The sequence below is a fragment of the Macrotis lagotis genome, chromosome 8, assembly GCF_037893015.1.
Source record: "Macrotis lagotis isolate mMagLag1 chromosome 8, bilby.v1.9.chrom.fasta, whole genome shotgun sequence".
NCBI classification, from domain to species: domain Eukaryota; kingdom Metazoa; phylum Chordata; class Mammalia; order Peramelemorphia; family Peramelidae; genus Macrotis; species Macrotis lagotis.
In genome coordinates this window covers 103,346,499-103,365,851 of record NC_133665.1, presented here as the reverse complement: position 1 = coordinate 103,365,851, position 19,353 = coordinate 103,346,499, and the positions used below count along the sequence as shown (strand labels likewise).

The 19,353-nt window shown below is 39.0% G+C and overlaps 1 protein-coding gene across 4 annotated transcripts in view; it reads right to left on the bottom strand.

The window, feature by feature from the left end:
• The window catches only part of CCDC13 (coiled-coil domain containing 13), a 123,005-nt gene that overhangs the window by 74,791 nt on the left and 28,861 nt on the right, over positions 1–19,353 (bottom strand). For all 4 annotated transcript variants that reach the window (XM_074197845.1, XM_074197848.1, XM_074197846.1 and 1 more), the window contains exons 5-7: positions 12,194–12,280; positions 2,071–2,187; positions 441–545 (exon numbers count right to left, since the gene is read on the bottom strand). In XM_074197845.1, coding sequence (XP_074053946.1) covers positions 441–545; positions 2,071–2,187; positions 12,194–12,280 — 309 coding nt within the window. The remainder of the gene's footprint in view (positions 1–440; positions 546–2,070; positions 2,188–12,193; positions 12,281–19,353) is intronic.

Here is a 19,353-nt window from a genome sequence, read left to right as displayed (position 1 = left end):
ATCATCCACAGCACTAGTCATGGGGTCTCCAATGTTCACTGTCAGGGGCAGGAGCTGCAATAGAGAGGGCACTGGTCTTGGGATTGGTTGGCCCTGGAAGATTGGTTGGCCCTAGGATCTGAACCCCAGCTCCCCAGCTATAACTGTGGGGAAGGCCACTTCACTTCCTTGGTTTCCTCATCTGCAATCTATTTGTACTAATCACCTCACAGGTCCATTGTGAAAGAGGATCTTAAAGTCTTATGGATGCAGACAGAGGAAGATATGACTGCCTGCTTCTAAATGGAGTGCTTTGTGAGGTGCAACCTTGCAAAAATGAGAATTTTCCACTTCTCTCATTCTAGTTGGGACAAGCAAGCTGCTGGGAAAATAGCACTCTAATGAGCTTTTTAAAAATTACCTACTACTTAGGAACTAGAGAACACAGAGCCATAACTCACCTTGCTCTGCAAAATGAGAATCTGCTGGGCCCGACCACGCCAAGTCCCAGGGGAAGATAACAGTTGCTGAATGTTGATGTCCTCCCCAACTTCATTTGACAAAACCTACAAATTGGGGCCAGTGGAATTAGTGCCCATCACTACATATGAACCGCCACTGACCCCCCCTTCCATAATGACACTGTTCCATAGGGTTGAGGGACAGGGCTAACAGAGGGTGAGAGTGGGGAGATGACCACCTACCAGATGGATACCAGAATGCCTAGCCAGCAATCCCCCCCTCACCTGCCAGGGCTCACAACACCCCAGATGCAGAAAGCTCTTTGCAACTACAACTCATTCCCCCCAGTACATGATAGATGAAACGTAATGGCAAACCCTTGTGTTTCTTCCAACGTGTTTCCCATTTTGCCTCAACCTTGGCTAATTCTGGATAATTACAGGAAGTACATTCCACATGGTGTGTTTGCAAATCTTTGGCCCCACATCCCTTCAGTCACAGAGAGTAGAATCAGACAAAAACAAATGGACAGCCGTCTCCACGCAGCAGCAAATGGAGAGGGACTAGAATATGTCCATCGGGTTATACTGGGGTGAAATTATCGGGGGCTCTCAAGGGGAACCAAACAGTGACATCAGTGAAGTTCTCTGCCCAGAGCTGACTTGGCATTTCAAATCTGAAAGAATATGCTTTGATTTATAAACTTGGCCTCTTTAATGCCTGTCAACTGAAACCGAGCCATGTATACAAAGCTTTTTCAGCTTGTTTCCACAATAGAAGACTGTTTCTGAAATCTTGGCTAATATTAAAGGCTCCAGCAGAGAGGAAAAACTCTAAAGAATTCTAGCTGCAGTCACTATTTAAATGAAAATAAATAACAAACCAATTGGGACTTAATTCCAACTCTGCACACTTTCTTTAGAAAGGAACCTCATCATATAATGGAAAATGCCCTGGATTTAGTCAGAGCATCTGCTCTTGTCTGGGCCTCAGTTTCTTATTTCTGTGAAACTGAAATATAAAGATCAGCCAAGTGTTATTGTGAAGAAAGTACTTTATAAACTGTCAAGTGTTATGAAAATGAAGCTTTAATCATAATTAGTGTAGCTTTCGATATTAAGTAAAAGATACCAAAAGGTCAACAAAAATAAGTCAAAGAGACCCAGGGACATATCTAATTTCTGGGGCAATTTGCCAAGTCAAAGATGGTTTGCTAAACAAACTCAGAAATTTATTTGATAATAATTAACACACTGTAAGGATAAGAGAAGATGAAACTTAGGGTTCAGTGCCTAAGAGACCCTGAAGGTGTGGACTGGGGAAGGACACGAGATATACCTCAGGCATCAAACTGAATGAGTCAATAGAGATCATGAAACTAGGTCAGTGCATCTTGAGACATGCCCAGAAAGAGCTGCCTGGTTTTCATGTGACTGAATATTTTCTACTTCTAAATACAACCTATTGTTCTGGTCTCCCTTGAATCTTGGTCTCCTAGGAATTCAACTGAGATTGGCTATGTCTCAGAAAAAAAAAATGAAAGAAAAAAAGAAAAAAAGAGCCATCTCTGGTTTGCCCTTCTCTTGGCCAAGGTGGGGCCTATGATGACAAGAAGAAGCTCAAAGATACCTTCTGTGCAACTTTGAGCTCCTGTTTGATTGTCTGGATCTGGTTGCGATATTCTACCATCTTAAAGTTTGCTGAAGCCAGTTTTTCTTGCAAAGTTTTCACCTCTGGATTTTCTGCCTTAAAGAAAAAAAAATAGAAAAGGAACCTCTTTTCAAATTCAGAATATTGAATGCCCAGGGGTAACAGAAAGAAGACTAGACCAAACTAAGAAGGGAAAAAATTTGCCATAATAAAGTCAGCACAAAATATAGAGCTGGGAGGGATTTGGGGGTCGTCTGATCCCACCCCCTCATTTTAAAGATGAGCAAGCTGAAAGGGACTTGTTCCAAGAGACATAGGAAGGGAGGACCACAGCCAGGTCTCCAAACCGATGTCATTAAATGTCTTAGGAATTGTGTCAACTATGTATTATTAGACTTTCATTAGTAGCAGTAATAATACCTTTAAAAGAAAGAATTTCAAGTTCCAAGGGACCAAACTCAACCCCCTCACTTTACAGATAATGAAACCAAGGCCTTGAGAATAATTTGACATGGTGTTTATGCATGTGTTTATGCATGCATGTGAGCGTGAGTATCATAAAACGATCTAGAGAAAGAAATGGCAAACCACTCCAGTATCTTTGCCAAGAAAACCCCAAATGGGGTCATAATGAGCTGGACACAACTGCACAACAAAAATATGTATATCTGTGTATCTACTCATTCATGTACACACATGTGCAGGCATGTTGAAGTTATAACTATGAGCATTACACACATATGGTCCTATCTGTGTTGACACATATAAATGCATATTATAGTCACATATGCATCTGAGCCTTGTTGCACACGTGTGTATAGCCACAGGCATGAGCACGTGTATTCCTCCTTCATTATTCGTGGAAAGGCAATACAATAACCATAAAAGTGCAGATCTTCAATTCAGAATACCTGGGTTGGAGTCCTGCTTCTATCATTTGGATGATAGGATCTGGAGCTGGAAGGGACCTTAGAGATCTAACTCAACCCTCTTCTTTTACAGATGAGAAAACTGACACTAAGAAACATGAAATGGTTTGGTCATAATTCCACAGGTTGTGAGTTTCTAAAGAAGAATTAAACTCAGATCCTTTTTTCTAGATCCCACATTTTCCCCCACTATGTTTCTTTTCTGGAAAATGAGATTAGACTCAATTAGTAGTTCCCCGCCTTTTCAAGAATGAAGACTGCTTTTTAACATAAAAAAATTTTAGGGGCGGCTAGGTGGCGCAGTGAATAGAGCCCCTGCCTTGGAGTCAGGAGTACCTGGGTTCAAATCCGACCTCAGACACTTAATAATTACCTAGCCCTGTGGCCTTGGGCAAGCCACTTAACCCCATTACCTTTAAAAAAATCTAAAAAAAAATTTTACAGGTCTTAAAATGGTAGGAGTTGTACTATGAATAGCCATCAATATGAAAAAAATGCATGCCCAGGGTATGGACCCTTTGTTAAAAACTTCATAACCTTGGAAAACCATTGCATTGCCCTTAATGATTTATAAGGTCCTTTTCAATTCTAAAAGCTGATGATGGGAGAAGATAGTGTTTTGTAAGGCTCTGAGTGTTATAAAAATGTGAGAATGAGTTTCTGTTATATATGTGAGTTATTATCCTATCTTATCCGATTATCCTTTCTAATTTATTTTCATTGACAATGAAAAGAAAAAGGAAATTGCTTCTCTAACATCATTGTAGAGGTAGTTTCAAAAATCAGAATGACAAGTCCTCACTCCCTAGAGAATAAAAAATCTAGATAGGACTTGGGTCTCTGATGGTACTGAAGCTTCCCCACCTTAAATCTCACCCACCTTTTTCTTTCATTCTTTTTTTTTTCATTTTATATAGAATTAATGAGGAAGATTAATCAACTGATTATCTTTCCATTCATGTCTCTTAAGTTTCCAGGCAACTAAGGATTTTCCCCTTTAAGTACCATTTCAAAAAATTTTAGATGGGAATATTTCTAAACAGCATAAGGTATATTCTTGCCTTTTTAACTAGAAAGCACTGAACATCAATTAGCCTTTTCTGGATGACTCAGGGTCATTAATAACTTCAATACTCTTGGATTATTGGTTTTAAAGTTAGAAGGGACTATATCACTGTATAATGGCAAACTTGTATTTTCCTAATCTTAACATTTTTGATATGCTATTTAATACACACATACATATATGATACATTTATAAAAAATATACATATACATATATGTGCACAAAAAGAAAGGAAGAGGAAGGGAGAGATGGGAGAGAAGGCAAGATGAAAAAAACAGCTAGTAATCCAGTTTGCCTGAAAAGTCAAAAGTACAAATTCCCCCCAGTGTTCACACTTCTATATAATGAGAAGGGAACATTGGATAAGAGAAACAAATGCGCACTTCAGAGTCACTTTTCTGATAAGACATTAAATAGAGGTCTCTATGTAGCAGAGATACAATAGACAATGCTTTGTGTAATATGATTACCCAAAGCCCTTAGTGGAGAATGCAAGTGGAAATTCAATAAGTTTGGTTTGCCTCAGGAGGGAACTTCTTTCTTGAATGTTTATCTGAGGTTTCTAAGCCTCTGGAGTTGAGATCATAACCCAGCAGATCCTAAATTTGATAACAATAGTTGTCCTGAGGGCTGTTCTGTTCCTTGGTGTGTGGAGATCTGATCAAAGTCTTTGATCAAACACTTATCAATGGAAAATACACTTCTGAATCAAGTAATCAAGACTCTCTCCTCCAGCCCCTGCTTCTCCCCACCTAGCAAAGACCTGTGGCAGCAGTTTTACTACTCAACATTGTGAGGCACTGAGAAAAGCAGTTTGGGAGAGTGGACAGGGCTGGTTTTGGCAGCCGGAGTGGAGAGCTGCATTCCTATCCTGGTTCTATGTGAAATCACATTATCTCTTTGATCCTCTCTGGTTGAGGGGTTTTGGGGTCTCTTTGATGGGGATATTACTTGTTCTACATGCCTCATGGAATTATTATGGGGAAAGTGTCTTAAAATATTTTAGAAATAGGACCTATTTTATCATAGTAGGTGTTGTAGACTACTGTGGTAGGTGCAGCAAGGTAGTACAGGAGCAAAGCTCCTGCTGGGCCTGGATTCTGGAGGATTCCTCCTCTTGAGTTCAAATCCAGCCAAAGACACTTACTACCTTTGTGACTCTAGGCCAAGTCCTTCATCCTGTTTGCCTCAGTCTCCTCATCTGTAAAATGAGCTAGAGAAGGAAATGACAAACCACTCCATATCCTTGCCAAGAAAATCTCAAATGGAAGTCACAAAGAACTGGACGTGACACAACAACAACAACAAAGTGATTTACAAATTATTGTTGACTTGACTTGGGCTAGTTCTCTCAGGATAAGGCAGCCTTTGATTATAGTCAAGTATAAGTCGAATAAGTACATCAAGGTTAGGAAAATAACAGAGTGTGCCTAGCCACAGGAACCCCATTCTCACCAAAGTAAAAGTGCTCTGCCTGCTACCTGCCCACCCTGAGGAGGCAGCTGGGGAGCTTGAGTCCAGAAAGTCTTGTAAAGGAAGAGTCAGATTCTCCAACTCAGAACTCATGCAGGGATTCTGCATGTGTGGGGTCATCTAAGAAGGAAAAGATTTGTCCATAGGCAATGCTGCCTTCAGAAGTGAACTTAGGATGGTAAATGTTTTGTAGAACCTGCTTCAATCATCTTTATTAAATTTGTACTGTTATAGAAATGTTTGTTTAATCCCATAAATTAAAAAGGAAATAATTTTTTTTTAGGTTTTTGCAAGGCAAATGGGGTTAAGTGGCTTGCCCAAGGCCGCACAGCTAGGTAATTATTAAGTGTCTGAGACCGGATTTGAGCCCAGGTACTCCTGAGTCCAAGGCTGGTGCTTTATCCACTACACCACCTAGCCGCCCCAGGAAATAATTTTTTTAAAAAATTACTTCATGGGGCAGCTAGGTGGCACAGTGGAGTCTGGAGTTCAATTCCAACCTCAGGTATTTAATAATTGCCTAGTTGTGAGACCTTGGACAAGTCACTTAACCCCATTTCCTTAAATAAATTTTTTTTAAAAATTTTTTCATGTTTAAGTTCATTTTCCCTGGGGATGAATGAAATAGTAGAGGGAGAATATGCCCCAATTGTTAAGAGGTAATGGTTATACTTCTAGTCTTATTATATCCTCTCAATAAATATCCCTCTGAAAAGCTAGTTAATGTTAATCTTAATTATGGTTACATTAAATGGTGTGCAAATCATTGGTAACTGAAATGGGGGAGAATACATCAGAGTCTGGGCTAGAAAACAGTAACCCTGGGACCCTGGGTTGTAGATTTGGCTTTACTTCAGATCTCAACTCATCAGGGAGAATGTAAGTTGAGATAAGGATTTTCAGGGCTTATAAGGGCTACATACATACATACACATGCAGACATACATACAAACATATATCTATTTGTACCCTTTTGGGACCTTCATTAGGTATCCAATAAATATTCATTAAAAACTTACTATATGCTGAGCTCTCTTCTGGGGAAGAGGGACCAAGGAAGGTAATAAGCACTACAGAGTGTGTACTATGCTAAGAAATATATCCATATTATCCCATTCGAATCTCTCAACAACTCTTCAGAGGTAAGTATTGTTAATATCTTCATTTTACAATTGAGGAAACAGAGGCAAAGAGAGGGTAAGTGATTTGTCCAGGGTCACACAGCTCATAAGCATCTAAGGCTGGATCTAAATTCAGGTCTTCATGATTCCAAGCCTAGCACTATGTCCATGGCACCACCAGCTGCCTATACAGGACAATGAATTTGGATAAGCCATAGTTCTCTGCTGTCATGGAGCTTACAAGGTCATCCATCTTCCCAAAGTGGCATGCCAAGTCTTTCCTTACTCACTCCCTCCAAGGAAAGAGAGATTGGTATCTGTGTATGTGGGAATTATACTTCTGTCAACCTGGCCAAACTTCTTCAGTTATAGATGAACATCAGGAACATTCCCCTGAACTTCTGAATCCTTAAAAGGACCCCAGTGGGGGAATGAATGATTGGGAGAGAATGAAAAGTTGGTTCTATCTCCCCCCCAGTTCCTCCCCTGTACACTGAGTCCAGCTGTTGGTCATTGAAAACAATCTGCTGTTAACTAGCTATGTGATTTGGAACAAGTCATTTCCTCTCTCTTAACCTCAGTTTTCTCATCTATGAATTAAAGGGGATGGATTAGAGTATCTCAAAAGTCTTCTTCTTTATTCTGTGATGATATGTACCAGATCTCTACTTCCTATGCAATATTTTATTCACTGAATCAAACAGCTACTCCAATAGAAAAGCTCAGTGTCGACTGAACTCTGAACATTTTACTGTGTACCTACTCTTTCAGAACACTTATTTAGTATCCTTGCTGGAATAGTCCCACCTAAGTTGCACTCATATTGGCACTCCAACTCAAAGGTTGAGTCTTCGGGTGGTGGCTGTTACCCTAGATTCTAGAGATTGCCCTGTGGATATGTACTTCTAACCCTAAAGCTCACAAGCCTCCACTGGTGTGCTCCTCCTCATTAACGATCCATCAATCCACACAATTACCTTTCAGGGAAGGTGGCATGGTAAAAACAGAAGCTACAAAACAAACATGGGGTGGAAATTCCCATTAGTAGAGCATCTACCAGAAGAAGAGACACAAACAAAATGCATTGGAAGAATCCTCACACAACTCTAACTCTTGGTGACCAGAGCTAAATCTCTCAAGGGCATAGCTAGGTCCCTTCTCCAACATCAGGGCTTCCTTGGAAGTGGTTTCCTTCCTCAGAAATGCCCCCTTTTCTATCAGTGTTTGTCTAAAGTGTGAGTGTGTTATCTCTGCTTCCTAAAAGATAAATTATTTCCTATTGAAGTAGCTCTGATTGAATAACATGGAGGTAATGGGAGGTGAAGGGAGGACAGAGAAATCCTCTCCTCCCAGAATACTTTCATCTGGCTCTCAACTAGATTCCCCTGAGCTTTGTATATACATTTTTACAAACATACATATATATGTATATACCCCAAAAGTATGGCTATTCTTTCAGTCTGTTACTAAGTATTTACTTTGTGGGATCAATTGCCTTCACTCAATGTATAATCCTCTCAGGTTGACTAAGAAAGATTACACATTGTTTTAGAGTTGGAGGAAAACTATTTAAACCTTATTCCCCTAGCTTAAAAATTGCTGTCCAGGCAATTAGGTGGTGTAGTAGATAAAGCATCAGCCCTGGAATCAGGAGGACCTGAGTTCAAATCATACCTCAGACACTTAATAGTTACCTAGCTGTGTGACCTTGGGCAAGTCACTTAACCCCATTTCCATAAATAATTTTTTTTATTTTCTGTCCCAAAGAATTGTGGAATTTGAACAAAGACCAAAGACTATTACCTTCAATTTAGAAAAAAAAGTTATCTTATTATGTAATTTTGCTATCTTTTATATTCAACTGAGATCAATGTATACCATGGAAACAACGTAAAGACTAACATGATGCCTTCTGTGGGGCGGGGGAGGGAAGCAAGAATGGGAGAAATATTATAAAACTCAAAATAAATAAAATCTTTCTAAAAAAAAATTCTGTCCCCAGGAAATAAATTGTAATGTTTTTTTTGGCAAAGCCCATGATATGGTTCACAAATGATCCAGAGATTAACATTCTTCTACCATAATTAGTAGACCTTAGAATCACATTCACTTCCAAATACAGGATTTTAAAAAACAGAAATTATTTTATGAAATATATCAGTGTCTAAAAAGACTTGAGAAGACAGGGGGAAAAAAAGAAAAAGGAAAAAAAAAGGAAATCCAAAATTCCTTCCTCAAAGAAAAGAGCTGATCCCTATAAAGCTACAATAAAACATGAGACTCTCCATAAGGATTAGGTACCTATGATTGACTAGAAATCACCTCCTCAACCTTGAGGTGAGAAGCCCAAACATTTTGCCTTGGTGCCCATGTAATAACACAGACCTGCTGGATCTAGAAGGGTCTGAGGCACTCATCCTTTCCTCCTCTCATTAAAAGACCCATCCTGCTTTAGACCTACATTCACAGATCAGGTTTAATCCTGGGATATAAATTCCTCTGGGATATAAACTCTTGCAATGCTTAGAATACTTAAATATTTCCTGGGATCCCCTTTCAACTCAAGGGAAATATCCAACTGAATTTCTGAATTCAACCATCACAGGAACAAGTATGCTATTTTAAAACTAAAATAAATTCAAAAAAGCCTCAAAGAAGTGTGCAGCTCCCCAAAAAAAGGATTTAAGCACTTGGGGTTGATTACTCAGGATTTCTATGCCAGCAGGCAAATCTTATCCTATGAAAAAAGTCCAGAAAAATCTCAGATTAATTGATATGGACTCATGGTAAGATAAATAACTGCCAGGAAAAGTGAAAAACAATCTGTCAGAAATTAGGCTTATATTAATATCTTATGCCATATCTTATAATGCATTTTAAATTGCCACATGACCTTAATATTAAAGATTATACAATAAAAAATTAGAAAAGAAACAGATCAATATACCTCTTACAGTTATGGATAGAAGAACTGTTCTTAACTGATTACCTTCTGCACAAATATAATTAACGCACCTAGAATAAGAAGGGGAACAAATAAATGGAAAAAAAAAACTTAATAGCAGATTTCCCTGTTAAGGATTTGTATCTAAGATATATAAACAATTAACAGATATATAAAACCAAAACTCATTCCCCAAGAAGTAAGTGGCCAAAATATGTGAATAGTTCTCCAAATTTTCAAATTATTAACAACCCACATGAAAGAATGCTCCAAATGACTTATAAGAAGAAAAATGCAAATCAAAACAAACCTGAGGTTTTACCTCACATCCTGTAGATTGGTAAAGATGGTAATAGGTTTAATAGTCGATACTGGAGGAGTTTTGTGAAGATAAGCATATCAGTACATTTTTGGTAGATCATTTTGTAAAGTATAATAATCATTTTGGAAAGCAATTTAGAATTGTGTAATGAAATGACTAAAATGACTAAAATGACTAAAATGGCCCAGAAAGGTCACTACTAGGCTCATACCCTAAGGAGTCTATTGCTAAGAAGAAATATACAAATCAAAATATTCATAGTGCTTTCTGTAATCACAAAAAATTGGAAACCAAGTAGATGTCCACCAATTGAAGAATGACTAAACAAATTGTAGTCTATGAATGTAATGATATATTACTATGTTATATAAGAAATAACAAATAGGATGAATACAGAGAAACATGGAAAGATATGAACAAATGCAAAGTGAACAGGACCAAGAAAACGATATGTACAATGACTACAACCTTGTAAACTGAAAACACATACACAGATACACACACACACACACACACACACACACACACACACACAAAGCAAAAAGTGAATCTGCGAAATTACAAAGAACATGCCTGATTCAAAAAAAAATATGAGAAAACACTCCTACATCCCACCCCTTTGCAGATATGGGAAGTCTACGAGTGTACTACAGTCCATATAGTTTCAGACTTCCTATTTTTGATTAATTTTGCTGATACTTTTTCTTTTTTTTTACTTTTTTGTCTTTAAAAGTATTATTTGTTAAAGAAGGAAAGGAGGGACAAAAGGAATAAATGTGATATTAAACAAAAGATATAAATAAAAATTTATTTTTAAAAAATGCACATGAATGAGCTTTCATGGTGAGCTCTATGGAAATTGCAAATTGAGCAGCTAGATGGCACTAACAGAGCATAGAACACTGGGCTTGGAGTCAGAAAGACTCATCACCATGAGTTCAGTTCCAGCCTCAGACACTTATTAGTTGTATGCCCCTGGACAAGTCCCTGTCTGCCACTCTTTCCTCATCTGTAAATGGAGCTGGAGAAGGAAATGGCAAACTACTTCAGTAGCTTGGCCAAGAAAACTTCAAATTGGAACACAGTCAGAGTCACCTGAAAAATGACTGAACATTGTCCTCAGTAGTCCAAGGATACAAAATCCAAACTGCTCATATTAGTTCCCATAGTCATGATGGCAGAATAATAAACAGATATTCCTAATGAAGAATACAACTATCCAAATGTTATGTTAAGAGATTGACCTGACTTGTAAAGGAAGCATGCTGGAAAATGGGTGATACAATTAGGACTTGAAACGAAAGGAAAATATATTTTCTCTAGTGGACACCTGAAAAATTAGGTTATCCAATAAATAAAATCCCAGATGGAGAATCATGCCTATGGGACTGGAGGACTCAAATATGTCCTGGATAAAGCCCCCAGTGTCTATACCAAGCTGCATGTCCATTCACAGGCTGAATCCCCAGAAAGTGGCTACAATTCCTAGGTTCCTGTGTAGACACAACTCTCAGCAAAAGAATTTACTAAGAAGGCATAATAAGAATGGTAACTATAATATATTCCCTTCAAAGGAAGAGTCAGAAAAACTTGTCTCTAACTCCACCCTTGTACTCATGTTACCTTGACCAATAACTTTAACTAGTTTTTTTACCTGTAAACTGAGGGAGGGACTGGGGCAAGACAAGACAATAAAAATAACTCATGTTTAGAAAGAACTTTAAGGAGTAGCAAGTAGTATTGGGGGTTTTGGGGGAGGACAATCCTCTGAGTTAGGTAGCATAAGTATTCTTACTCCAGTTTTACACATTAGGAAACAAGTTTCAAGAGGTTGTCTTGGGCATGATCATAAAGCTAGTCAGCATTGGAATCAACTTGATGGTCCCTAAGGATCCTTAAGGATCTAATATCTATAACCCTGTGATTAGACATCAGTTTAAATTCTTTTTTTAAGGGTTTTTTTTTGTAAGGCAAATGGGGTTAAGTGGCTTGCCCAAGGCCACACAGCTAGGTAATTATTAAGTGTCTGAGACCAGATTTGAACCCAGGTACTCCTGACTCCAAGGTGGGTGCTTTATCCACTAGCCACCCCAGTTCAAATTCCTTTAGAGACTTTAGATCATAGTGATTATGAGACAAGGACTTTAAAGGCAATTACGAAGATAACTATTTTCACCCAAGTGAAGCAGACAACCAAAATATAAACTAGTAGACACAGTCTTCTTCAGGTCAAAACAGAATTCATACCAAGATTCCATCTGTTGTCCTGGGATTGAGCTTGGTTACTGAATCTCGGCCTCCTTGTCCCTGGATCTTTGCCAAAGTTGTCTGAAGCTGGAAAAGCAAATGATTGGAGTTAATATTTGATTATATTCCGTAATTTATCCTGCTAAAGTAAAGCACTTTGATGCTGGGGGTGGGGGCGGAAGAGAATTACAATTTAGCATTTATATCTTTACTTTGATGTTTCAGAGTATTTATAATCGCTAGGTTATTATTTTTCAAAAACACAATGAGAGGAAACTTGAACAAGAACACCTAAACATTAAGAGTACAGGAGAAGAGGAGATAAAAAGGGGACAGAGGAGTTGTAAGGGAATAAAAGGGGTAAATGGTCAGAAAAACTCAAATGCCGAGTTTAAAGTACTTGAAGTCAGACACACTCAACATTCATCCAAGAAGCCTTTGTTACATGCCAACCACAGACAAGACACTATGTCCAAAATAAAGCATTGTTGTCTCTGCCTTTAAAGCATCAGAGTCTACTTAGGAGTGATGAAATATGTACACAGATAAACACAAAACTAATTAGAATACATCAAATGCAAAGGAGGAGAAAGAACATGTTGTCAGATCAGATAAGAGAAAGATTTCTTCCATCTAGGGAAAACAGGGAAGGCTTCATGGCGGAGGTGATGTTTGAACTGGATTTAACGGCTAGGAAAGCTGTCAAGAGGTATAGAATATTTCAGATGGAGGTGGGGAGAGAATTTTAAGACAAAGAAACAGTTATTAAAGCAATGAATGAATCTGGGGTAAAAGCTGGGTCTCAGTGAAATAAATAGTATGCAAAAAGAAGTAGTGTAAAAGATAGGTTGAAACCAGAATGTGGAGGGCTTTGAATACTAAGCTATAGAGTTTGGACTTTTATTAAGCAGAGTTTTTTGAATTTTAATGAGGAATCAGGAAAATGTTTCAAGCTATAAATGTGAAATATATTAGGGAGTGGAAAGCAAACAGAGACTCATAAAGATGTTACTGCAAGAGTCTAGGCAAAAGATAATAAGGATCTTACCTAGAATGATGGCAATGGAAATAAGACAAATTAGAACATCTGTAAAAGATATTTTGGAAATAAAACTGATGTTTCCCCTATTTACTTGGTAAATAAAGGAATGGGTAAAAGAAAAATTAAAGATGATGCTTTGTTGGAAGGACTTAGGGGAATTCCTCTAATTGATCCTTAGTCACTGAGCTATGTCCAAGCTAGACTAAATGGTGACTGAGAGCCAGGGGAGAGGGATGTTTGTCCAAGGAGTCCTATCCCCATTGTTTATAAGAGCAAATTCTTCTGCACCCTCTCTTCTTTCAATTTTCAGTCTTAAGCACAGCTAAGGGGGATGGAAAGGCAGTTTTCTCCCTGCTCTAGACTAGAAGAAAAAACGGTAATTTTCTTGAGAAATGGATAACAAATGACCTCTGCTTGCCCAGAACAGTCTGCAAAGGGAATTCCTAGACCTCATTTAGGTGCTTTCCTAGCTCCTTGTCTGAGCACAGGTCAAAGACCACACAACTCCTGAGACTAGCCTTTCCATGCAAGTTCCAGGGTTCCCAAGAGAGCCACAATTCCCAAATTTGAGAGTTCAGGCATTAGCTTCCTGGAAGAAAACTCCTTCAATAGCATGCTTGGAGAAGAGATAACTGTTCTACAGCTGAAGGACTGATGTCCTCCCTACTCTGGGGAGAAGTGCCAAGGCAACAGAGCTGGACCAACTTTTGCCAACCCTGCTATTGCAGGGATGTGCTCACCAAGAGTAGGACCGAGGAGAATGGAAAATATTTCTTTAGTAGTCCTCTGAAGTGTCTTCTGGCTAGGAAGATAAAAGAAACAAGGGAGAGGGCTTCTGGGTTCCTTTATTCTCCTGTATTTGATCATGGGCTCTTGTTCATCCTTAGTGGAGAAGCAGCCAAGTGGTGCAGTGGATAGAGCACTGAGCCTGGGGTCAGGAAGATCATGAGTTCCAAATGAGCCTTAGACACTTCCTCAAATGTAAAATGGGGATAATAATATGCCTGCCTCTCAACATTGTTGTAAGGATCAAACAAGATAATATTTTTGAAGCATTTAAATCACAATGCCTGGGATAAATTAGGTACTTCATAAACGTTTCCTTCTTTCTTTGCAACCTGTGCATTTTCTATAATAGATGGTATAAGATTGTGCTATGCCCAATATCAAGTGCCTAGGAAGGAGTTGGGGCACCCTGTAACTCACATTGGGGAAAAATCCCCGAGTCAGACCTAAGCTATATTCAAGCTGTTTCTCCCAGTTTCTAGGGTTGGGACATGAGCCAAGGAAGAAACGTTCCTGGTCTATGAGAACCCAAAGTCCCTTAGAGAGGAGGAGCCTGGTTCATAGCTGACATAGCAAAGTTGTAACACCAGAAGAGATGAAGAGTGGAGAAGAAGAAACAAGAAGAGCACATTATTTATTTAGGAAATATGTTAGTGAAAGGAAGATGATCAGTTATCTAAGAGAGAAATGGGGCTAAAGAAAGATGTTTCTGTTGTTTTGGTTTTGGATGGGAAAACTGAAGCTGTTTTCTGGCAGAAGAGAAAAGAGCCAGTGGAGAAGAAGAAAGTTAAGATGTGAAAGGGAGAGAGAAAGAATGACTGATGAAGAGGGGTCTTGGAAGAATCAAGAGCAACAAAAGTCAAAGGCAAGGGTGGATGAGTTATCTTTGCCATAAGGAATGCCATTCAGAGGATGAAGGAGAACAGAGCAAAGCTGAGAACACATTAGTTTTGAGATGTGGAAACGGTTCCTGTTAAGATGACCTCGAGCTCAGTTAAGGAAGAGGCAAGGTCTGTTGGGTCTGGAGATGGAGAGCCTGAGAACAAAGGGAAAGATTTGGAAAAGGAGAATGGGAAACCTCCTAAGATTTCTCTGCCATATCCACAACACTTTTAAGTTTACAAAGTACATTATTCAAAATATCCCTTAATGTGAAGAGTACTAGTATTACTGTTATTCACATTTCATAGCTGGAAGAGGTGAGACTTCCACACAGGTAAAGCAAAGACCAAAGACACAAAGTTAGCGTCAGAACTGAGATTTTAGTTCAAAGTCTAGTACTCTTTCCTGTCTATCTAGATTCTCAAGTTTACTCAAAAGATTGAAATCATATAGTGATCACAGATCAACAATGAGTTGCATCTTCATTTCTAATACTTCTCAGTTTTCTCCAAAAAATAAGCAGTTTAGACTTGATAATTTCCAAGGTCCCTTCTAATTCTAATATCCTTTGTCCAAAATTATTTCATATCTCAATATTCTAAATGGCACAATCTTTGAAACTGGTAGCATTTTTCAGGTGAGAGAAATGATTATTTCTTATATTAAATAATCAATTGGGGGGGGGACTCAGGTTTTTTCTTTTTTTCTATTTCAAACTCCAGTCTTTCAAGATCTCTAACCTTGCCCAAAATTTTACCCTGACTAGATCCACTCAACAAGAAAAATTTTATGAAGAAAATCTAATCTGGATGAAATCTTGCCCATTGTGTTCTAAAGTTCAAATGATCAGTTACTTCCCTAGATGTCTCATTATAATATTCATTCTTCTCTTTAATTGCTAACCAATCAAAGTAGATTGCTACCTGTCAGGAACATCCATTCTTCCAAGGGTATATAAACATCAAGAAGCCAATATGTATGGTCTTTGACATTTTTTCTTCTTTTCCTTTTCTTTTTTTTTTTTGGTCTTTGGCTTTAAGAGGATCACTGACCCTTTTTATTATCTGCTAGCGATAATTAATAAAATGATTAATTGCCCAGAAACTATGTCTCTCAAACTTTTTTTATATATCACACTGAGAGCCTGTTTCAGATAAATTCCAAGCAAAGCTTAATGATTTTTTTAAAAAATATATCCTTTACCCCTATTCTAACATCTTCTTCTAACATGTCCTTGGCGTGGTGGGGGGAACCTGGGCTCTCAAAAATAATGCACAAACTTCCGCAGTTCCTACCAAGCTGGAAAGACTCCAAGTATAGGTCCAGAAATAGACTGCATGTCATCCAAGCAGCAGTCTTGCTCCAAATGGAAAGGCTCACCACCAAGGGTCAGCTGCCAAAAAGGAACTGCATCTGCCCCAACAGCTCATGTAAATGCCTAGCAGATCTAAGTCTATGGAATTATGCAAGTAGATGGTAATGGCAAGAGCTGACATTTAGATATCATTTTAATGTTTAGAAAGTGCTCAGAATCCCAGTTTTTCAAAGCTGTAAAGGACTTGCATGGCCAACCTGTACCAACCTCAGAAAAGAATCCTCCACAATAAAATACTCAACAAGTGATTTTTTTTTAACTTTTAAATACCCACCACCCACTCATCCTACTTTTGGACAGCTCTTAGTGGTAGGAAGATTTTCAAGAAATCAAATCTAAAAGAACAATACTAAGCCCCTCAATTCTGTGTAGGTTCTGCTCTCCAAGCTTCAACATTCTGGTTGCCCACCTCTGGATGCTCTACAGGCTAAAAGATGTATGCCCAATACTGCTAAAAATACTAAGTTGTGGTCTGGCCAGGGCAGAGGCCAGTGGAATCATCTCTTCTCTTCATGAAGGTCAAGATCCCATTAACTTACTTTTTTATATCAGTTTTTTCCCCACTTTATTGAGCTTTTAGTTTTAATCTTATAATGACCATGTGAGGTAGGTAATACAGGGATCATCTTCCTTATTTTACAGCTGAGAAAAAATAGATACATAAAGAGGCCAAGTGATTTCCCCAAGGTCACATATCTAGAAAGTGGCAAACCCAGATTGAAACCAAGACAGATAAACCTATCATTTCAGAGCTATTTGACAGGAATGCACTCACTTTAATAGAGTGCACTCAAGCTAAAATTTAGGTGTGCCTATGGAATTTCCTTACTACATATGTTGAGACAGGGAAATATGCTTGCAGGGTAGGCTGTAGAGTTTCTCTGAAGGCTTTGTTTTTGTTTTTATTTTATAATAGCCTGATGATTTTTCCCAAATGATTTAGATGCAGTTCAGACTAAAGATCCTTCCCAAGGCTCCTTCCAGCCCAAAGACTTGATGATTTGGAGGTTAATTGTAATGCAGCTGAAAAGCATCAGATTGACATGAATCCTCCATTTAGCCACAGGGTAGGTCTATGAGCACAGTTTGAAGTGGGACCACCTAAAGAGAGCAAACATTTCTGTTTCTTTATTTCTCCCACCAATATTCTTGCCAACAGTGAAGATTTTATAGGAGGACAAGGGCTGTAGAGTGGTGTTGCCTGGGGCTCATCAAAGGGAATGTTCTTAAGTCATATCTGAGCTGTTTGAACCCCAACCCCCATCTCTGGTTTCTTTGTCCTGGTCTCCTAACAGCCACCAAACAAAGCAAGCTAATGACAGTGATCTTGGGGGGCTCCCACACTATAGAGCAAAAAGCTTTGGACTAAGAGTCAGAAGACAATGTGGTAGAATTGAAGACAGAAACCCTGGGCTGTAATCCAAGCTCTGCCACTTATGATGTTTCACAAGTCCTTTTCCCCCTTTCTGGTCTTTGATTTTTCTCTCAGGAAAATGAGATGAGGAAGCTGGGTGGCACCACAGGGCAGAGAGTGCTGGGCTTGGGGTCAGGAAGATTCATCTTCATGAATTCAAATCCAACCTTGGGCACTTGCTAGTTGTGTGACCCCTGGACAAGTCACTTCACCCTGCTTGCCTCAGTTTCCTCATCTGTAAAATGAACTAGAGAAGAAAACAGCAAAATGCATCAGTATCTCTGCCAAAAAAAACCCAAATGGGCCCATGAAGAGTTGTACACAATTGAAAAAACAACAAAAATGAGACAGACTAGATGATCTTGGAGATGCCTTCAAGTTCTAAAAATCTATAGCTTGGGTTCATCTAGTCTGGCATCCAAGCCACAACCTCAATAGTACATTTAAGTCAGGACAGGGCACAGCAGAACAAGTCCATGACCTTGCCAATACATCACATGATGACTATGATGTTGAAGGTTACCTTCATGACTCACTTTAAATTACCCCCTTATTCACCATTTAAAATGGACCTCTTCTTGTCCTTGGGTTAGGAATTCCAAGTAGATTTATGCTTTGGATTTCTTTCCTTAGTCTAGAGAGCTAGCTAGACAATTCAATAGATTGATCCCTAGGACTGAAGTTATGAAGACCTGAGTTCTAATCCAATCCTTGACACAATACTGGCTATGTGATCCCGGGGCAAGATGGTCTCAAATTGTCTCAATTGTAAATAATAACAGCACCTACTTCCCAGGGCTTTTGTGAGGATCCAGAGAGCTAATATCTATAAAGTGCTTAGCCCATTGTTGATGCTTTGTAGACAAATGCTTATTCTCTTCCCTTCCCCTTATCCTGGAGTTCCTGGATCATAAGATTTCTAGATCACAGATAGGGAAGAGATTATTGGGCCACATCACTCCATAGACATCAGTCACAGCAGCCTGAGAACCCTTGCTGATTAACTGAATGCTTCAGTTTCAGGAAACCTCACAGAGCTGCTCGGACTTTGCAGGACTTAAAGTATGGACTAAGTGTGAGTTTCTATTACTCTTTGCAGACAGATCCTTCCCTTGGGAAGTCTTTAGACTTCACTATGGACTTGATTCATAAGACTCCTGCCTATTTCTCTCCCTACCAATCTCTATGATGAAAATCTCTATTTGTGAAGAATAAAATGAGGAACTCCAGTTGCACAACAATGACCAGGACACAAACACCTCAATACAAGAGGTCATCAGCGATGAATACTCTCTGCCTCTGATCCTTAAGTCACAGGACTAGCAGAGGCAGCCCACCATTTTTATCCCACTGGGTCTGGGGAGGAGCAGAGAAGGACTTTCAGTCCTTCAGTTTGGAAGGACTTTCCTTAATTTGCAATTTATAGATCATCTTCCCACCTAGTGTGATAATACTATTTGGATTCTGGCATGCCTGCCACATCCAGGGGGACAGAAGTGGGGCATTCCTGGACAGGCCCCACCCTTATCTAGACAGCAAATCATAGTACCCCATATCAAAGTTAAATTCAATGAAAGCTGTGGCACTTACCCTTATCCATTTGGATGGTGCCATGAAAAACACACACACACACACACACACACACACACACACACACCTCT